At 45.1% G+C, this 6,848-nt stretch overlaps 1 protein-coding gene across 1 annotated transcript; it reads right to left on the bottom strand.

Annotated features, from left to right (window-relative positions):
* Window positions 1-2,718: 2,718 nt before the first annotated feature.
* On the bottom strand, window positions 2,719-3,115 carry LOC104270765 (steroid hormone receptor ERR2-like; the record flags this gene model as incomplete). Its single annotated transcript, XM_009865223.1, has 1 exon — window positions 2,719-3,115. A coding segment is annotated over exon 1 (397 nt), but the record flags the coding sequence as incomplete, so codon positions are not given.
* Between the last annotated feature and the right edge of the window lie 3,733 nt (window positions 3,116-6,848).

The raw sequence follows: 6,848 nt of genomic DNA, 5'->3' as shown, positions 1-6,848 counted from the left end.
GGTTTAGACTAGACACTAGGAAGAAGTTCTTTGTGGAAGGAGTTGTGGAATATTGGAACAGGCTGCCCAGGGAGGTGGTTGAGTCACGATCCCTGGATGTGTTTAAGCATCGCTTGGATGTGGTGCTGCATGATATGGTCTAGGGGTGAACTTGCAAGTAGGGTTAATGGTTGGACTCGATGATCCCAAGGGTCTTTTCCAACCTGGATGATTCTGTGATTCTGTCACAGGTGTAGCCTCCGGTTAGAGTATGTTGTGTGATCGTGGCTTAGTTCTGCAAAACCAAACACTCCAATTCAGCTTGAAGTGAATCAATGGTCTGAATTTTCCTGACTTCTTTTTTTCTCCTACCATCAAAATTCTCCTTGGGGAAATCTTACTTGGTAAAAATTGTGTTTTTCTTTGGAAAAATCTTACTGATGGAAAACTCCCACGTAACAATAGTAGTGACCTCAGAGATAACCAGCCTTCAGCCTATCTTTTCCCTATCACTTGAAAAGCAACAGCCCTTGTGCTGTCTAGGGCAGCCTGGGCTCACCTGGCTAAGGGGGAAAGTGAGTTGCAAAGCTGTCAGGCTTAAAAAAGGTCTGCAGCCTGGATGGCTGTTCTTTCCACTGCTGTAGCAGCAGCAGGGGGAGCGCAGAAGCTATTGCAAGATCCTCCTGCCTCAAGACATGCAGGTTTTACATGAGTTAACGCAGTTTAAAACACCAATAGGCAGACTGGGGTCATTCGTAGCAGGGGAGGGAGGTAGTTGGATGGGGGACTTAGTGAGAAGCTCCGCTTCATTATCAGGGGTATCTAGATAGGGCTGTGGTAGTCTAATCATCCAGGACAGACTTAGATCCATTTTATAGCAGCATGCACATCTATTACATAATAAAGTTGCTAAATGTAGGGCCAGCAGATTAAGTACTCTTGTAACAGTTTTTCATCTTACAATACTCAAGCACAAAGAAATGAAGTGGCTGGTCTGAGACCACAAAAGCCTGATGATGAATTTACCTACTGCATCTCCTGAGCACCTGGAAAATCCTGGGGTCATACCTCCATCTCTGTGCTCAAACCATTCAGTCAACACCATACCCAGTTACTAGAATCATGGCAAGCCTTTTGGTACTAGCAGGGAATGCAATTGTACATCATAAACACCTGAATGCTTTCTGATGACCCTACATCGATGTCAAGCAGCCTAGATGAAGATTTTCTCATTTCTTCAGTTCATGTTTAACACATCTACTTTGTATAATAGAGTTACAGGATGAACACCTTTTGGAAATGCTTTTGCTACTTGCTGCCCCTTTTACACGAGCTTTAAACCCTCTTCCCCTGTATAACGAGGGCTGGGCTTAGATATCGCACGCACTGCAGCAGAACCCTGGGAACAGTGCATTTCCTTGACTCAACCAAACTCCACAGCCCTACTTGCTGCCCACTCACCTGGGCTCAACCTTCAGCTCCACAGCTGAAATTGCTCACCCTCCGGCACAGCACACTCGACTCTCCCACTCTTGGGAATAAAAGCATTTTGGTACCTCAGTCGCCAGCCCAAGCTGATGACAGGGTGAGAGAAATCTCCACTTATTCCTCTCCCCCATCTGTTACACGTTAACAGGCAATCAATTAGGGAACCACAGGGAGAATATGGCTGTGCTGGGGAGAGGGGGTTGGAAAGAAGCGCTCTCCCTTCTTGGGATTAAGTGAGCTGACATATCAGCCAGGCTGACACTTACTTTAGGTATTGCCAGCCTGCCTAATTTTCTTCTGATTTTCTCTGAAAACCCTTCAACAGTTCGTAGGCCTTTTTCTCCAGGTTAGGTCTCTCTTCCATTCTGCCACAGAGGTGCTCCAGTATCACTCTCCTGAGGGGTTAGTTTTTCAGTCTCTTCCTATATAAGAAGCCCCTAGGGCTTTGCTTCAGAGTACTACCCTGTCCCTCCTTTAGCACCGGAATGTGCCAAAAAGAAACGCTGGGAATGGGTCCAAGTGCTGGAGGAGGGACAGAGTCAGTGCTGACAGTCAGAAGAGCAAGTAAAAGTTCACATTCAATCACCGGAGATTCAGCAATGACAAATCACAGAAACCCTGCCAGGGAACAGGCCAATGCCCTAGAGATGGCCACGCTTTCCACACAGCATAATAAAAGAGGAAGAGTCAGTGGGGCAATACAGAGTCATTATTTCCACAGCTGGACAATAGTAAGGAGAATCATCAAGAATCTAAAAAATTAAGCCAGAAATAATGAATTGTGCAGACACCTGGGATGAACTGCACTCCTTACTGCTCTCTCTGCTCCAGAGTTGGATATCCTTGGTGACAGAGTGCAATCAGGCCCATTCAATGAACAAAAATAAAATGAGTGCTCTCCCCACATATGCATTTCTTTCATTTCACAGGAGACAAGGAAGCGTTGGCCTTCTGGACTGACCCCCGTGAAGAGCCAAGTACAGCTCTGGTAGCCAGTCAGGCTAGGAACTTGGTAAAAGTTCCCATCACCACAATGCCTAACTTCACATCCAGGTTGATTTGGAATGACCAGAGCTGAGTGGAAGGAGAGAGCAAGCACACAAAAGGATGGAGGATCAGGTACATTACAGTCATCCTCTCTTTCCCCCTTTTATATGGTATGGAAACACTGAAGTGTCAGCCATATGTGGGACCACCTCTCTTTTTTGCTATGGAATGAATGTCTCCGTTTCCCCTCCCTTCCCACCATACCTTGAATAGTCCTCTTGAAGAAGGCTTTGCACGCCTCACAGGAAGCCACGCCGTAGTGATACCCAGAAGCAATGTCCCCGCACACCAGGCACAGCCGCTTGGGGATCGCATTGAGCATGTACTCGCACTTGGTGGGCGAATCCTCCATGATGGCGCTGGCGCAGTCGTCGTAACGCTTACGGCAGGACCCAGCGCCAATCCCCGTGCCATTGAACATGGGTGGTGAGTCTAGGCCATTGGGGTGGCCACCCATGGCGATGCCGTAGCCACCGCTAGCATCGGAGGAGCCGCTTGGGCTGTGGTGACTGATGGCGTCGATGCCAGAAGATGGGCTGGAGGGCTCGGTCTTGATGAAGGACCCACAGCTGGAGGAGAGGTGCCGCTCCTCCGTGGCCATTCTGCCGAGCAGCCTGTGGGGAGAGAGCAAAAGCACTGAGCGGCTTCCTGGCCAAACCCAGCTCCAGGATGTTCGAAAGAGAGCCCTCCTTTTCCCACCTCAGTCCAACTCCAGCTGGCTCAGGCAGTTCAATGCCATCCAGGTCTTTCTCCATCAGGAATATCAGTACAATTCACTAAGAGCCTGCTTACTCCCCACAAACTCACACTAGAATAAAGACACAGCTATTTGTGTAGATCATAATTTCAGGCTGTTCACAGGCTGCAGTGTTGGGAAATGGCATCAGTGCTCACGAGGCACAATCTGCCCCTTGGGACAACAGGAAGAAATGAGCCTGTGGCAGGCCAGGTTAAAAAGATATTTGGTTAGTTCAGGATGTGCTGCTCTGGCTCTAAGCTAAAAGTTCACTAGCAGACCCTGCAAAAAGGGCCTGCACAGACTGCATTTTTCTTTGTAATATAGAAGTCTTTGATTAATTGCCATGTTGAATTAATTCCTCCCCCTGCTTCACTATCATCACTAAAAGGCGAGCTTAGAAACTGAAGGAAAATCATCTGATTAAAAGTTTCCTCCAGTTTAATCTTAAATCTTAATCTTTCTTCTACTTACTAGTATAGGGGTTTTGCATGGAAATACTTCTTTCAAATTCCTATTACTTAGAGAAAGGGCTATGCTCTTAAATATATAGAAAGGACTGCAACTTTACCAAATTCGCAAGCTTTTCGTATTTATTTCAGTCACAAATAGTCTTACTCCTTATGTAAATGTTCAGTCTTTTTTTAGACCACTGCTATTTTTTATGATATCTTATTGCAATGAGTTCCATGAATTACTTGTGTAGTGTATGAACAAACAAAAAAATCCCACTTTGATTTGCCTATACTGTATTTGCAGCCTTTCGGGCTCCCTGAACATGTGACTTTCCTTTTCAGGAAATGTGCTTTTGCCATGTTCTCCTCATTCATCTCTTCATTATCTATATAATTGTTCTTCACGCAGAAGTTTTTGCAGACCTTTTATCTGCTTCACCATCCATCTCTGAACTTCCTCTAGTCTGGCTATTTCTGTTCAGTCCAGAACAGAGTTCAGTGAGCCAGCTCCTCAGCAGCATGAAACTGGCATCGTTCCATCACTTTTCCAGCTGAAGGTCTGGACAGTAGTCAAGACAAAGGCACATCATCAATTGCTTACTTATGTTACCATATTTTCAGTGTTATTTTCAGCCTACTTATTATATAACTCCTTACACTATTTACTTTTTTTAAGTTAAAATCTAAATTGTTAGCATTTCTTCAACAGTCAATATCAGTAAGTTACTTACTGCAGTCCTCAGATCTTTTTTTGAGTTCCTACAGTTAATTTAGAATCCATTAAGATGTATGAAACATCAAATTAATGCCTTCTGGTGTGCAAAGTTTTGCAATAGTCAACAGTGTATTTCATCTACTGCTGTGCTGTTCACGCACCCAGCTCTGTTAGGATCCTCTGGAGTTCTTCAGTCTTCCTTGGTAAGTTGATGTTATCTGCAGAGTCTCATTGTTCACCCACTTCCCAGATCATTAACATATGGATCAAACACCATAACACTGATCTTTGCGGGTGATTCATGTTAACCTTCATCATGCTGAAAATTCACTTATCTTTCTTTTCTGGGTAGAGTATGTCTACCCTTTCTTTTATGTCTCAGACGCTTTTTAATTGATAATAGTATTAACCTGAGAGGTTAAACTTTCCTTTCAGCAAGATAATTTGTCAAAGGCTTTTAAGGAAACCTAAATACATGCATTTTCCTGACAGCATGTCCAAAGAATTCTGACTGACTGGGGACACTTGACTTTTCTTCTTGGAAGCTCTGCTGGTTTAAAATTACCATGCCATGGTCATGTGGGTAAATTCTATTACTATTTCAGTTTCAGCCTATTTACCTGGTATTTGTGGCAACTCCTTCTGCCAGGAGGTCAAACCTGTCAAGGGACAGGACAAAATATTTTGTGACACAGCAAGGCTGGAGTACACATGTATACATATCACATCTGTGTGTCTGCTGATATGAATGCACGTTTGATGTGCAGGAACTTCACAGTCCTGCATCCTTATGATCTCACTTAAACCAAGTATCTCCTAATTTTCCCTTCACTGTTTCATCCTCGATGTTTGACCTCATCTCCTGTCTCTGGGATCGATCAGGCAAGTTTGTTATTTGGCAAGACTGTTGACCTTGAGAATATGGGCAGGCATCTCACGTTCCTCAGCTGCTTTGCCTGGTGTTACTTGAGAGGAATCCAGAGTTTGGTCCCTCTAAGAGACAGCATGATGAGTTGATGAATGCCCAGGCTTTGCTCAGAGGGTCACACTGGACTAGAGGCCATTGAATAGTTACAGGGCACCTAGACAGATTACAGATCTCCTCGTATAACACCAGCTGACTGCGTGGAGGAAGATGAAGCCTTGCTAGCCGAGATCAGATCTTCACATCTCACAGCAAAGCCGAAAGCTGCTGTGCTGGCCAGATTCTAGAACATTTCTCTATCCAGAAGTGTGTTTGTAGTAAAAATCTGAAGATCATAATCTCATAACATGAGATTAACATCAAAATATAAGGTAAAAGCACCACAAAACACTGTTCGACACTGAGGAACGCCACAGTAACAAGAGTTGAGGTTGTAATGTTAAGGGCAAACAGAGGACAAGACTATGAAAAAGGCAATACAAGGAGGTGAGCTGTACTGTCAGATTCAGTCCGCAAAGTCCACATGCCAGCTTCTGCCTCTTAAAAAAGCCCCAAATTCACAAAGGACCTCAAAAGGACCCACTGAGGTATTTCCTTCCACTGAAAAAAACAAAGTGTGGGATCAGTCTCCTAGGACTAACTCATGTCTTAACACACAACCTCAGTTGAGGAGCCTTCCTCCCCAGGGCCGGAAGACTGTGACTGTCTAATGGCGAATCAAGGACAGCAACAACCCCCCTACATTCTTGCAGCTGAGGATGGTCCTGCTCCCTTCCAGGAGACAGCAATACATAGCAAGTTCTGATTACATGGGAATGCATGCTTTAGGGGAAAAAGTCCTTAACACCAAGAGAGATCACAGCTCAGGTGGCTCCAGCCATTCCAGGGCTTGTTTATTTCTTTTTGGGTCCCTGGAACAACTTGCATGGTTGATTACGGCTGGGCAGCACACACTGAGTTAAGCCTCACCAGCTCTGACTTTCTGCGAGTCTCATGAAGATCCTGTGGCAATTTTTAAACAGACTCAGTGTCCCCTGGCACTGAAATACAACATCTTGAACTTGAAGAACAACAGCTAAATGTTTTTTGCAAAGAGTTCAAAGTGATGAACAGCCATTTTGCTCAGCTCTAGTTACCTTAATAGGAATGTAAAAGGAGAGAGACTTGATCCAACTCTCCTCCGTGCTGGCACAGGAAACTCCGTTACTATTTCTGTGCCCATGTAACAGGCTTAGAGGTTCTAAACATTTCGTTCTTTTCACCTTTCCTCACCATAGGTCATTCCCTCTAATCCCTTTAGCATCTTTGTGGCCCTTCTCTGGATTTGTTCCAACTTGCCTGGGTCTCTCTTGCAGCAAGGTGCCCTGAATTGCACAGTGCGATGCCACAGCACGACAGTGGAGAGTCACTCTGGAAAGCACACAGCCGGGCAGACATACGGACCAACTGAGCAGTAGCTTTGCCAGACACCGGGTTGCACACCAGCTCACATCATCTGATAGC

The sequence above is a fragment of the Apaloderma vittatum genome, unplaced genomic scaffold, assembly GCF_000703405.1.
Source record: "Apaloderma vittatum isolate BGI_N311 unplaced genomic scaffold, ASM70340v1 scaffold662, whole genome shotgun sequence".
NCBI lineage: Eukaryota > Metazoa > Chordata > Aves > Trogoniformes > Trogonidae > Apaloderma > Apaloderma vittatum.
Note: the sequence above shows the minus strand (reverse complement) of the source record. Positions and strands in the feature narration are given on the sequence as shown.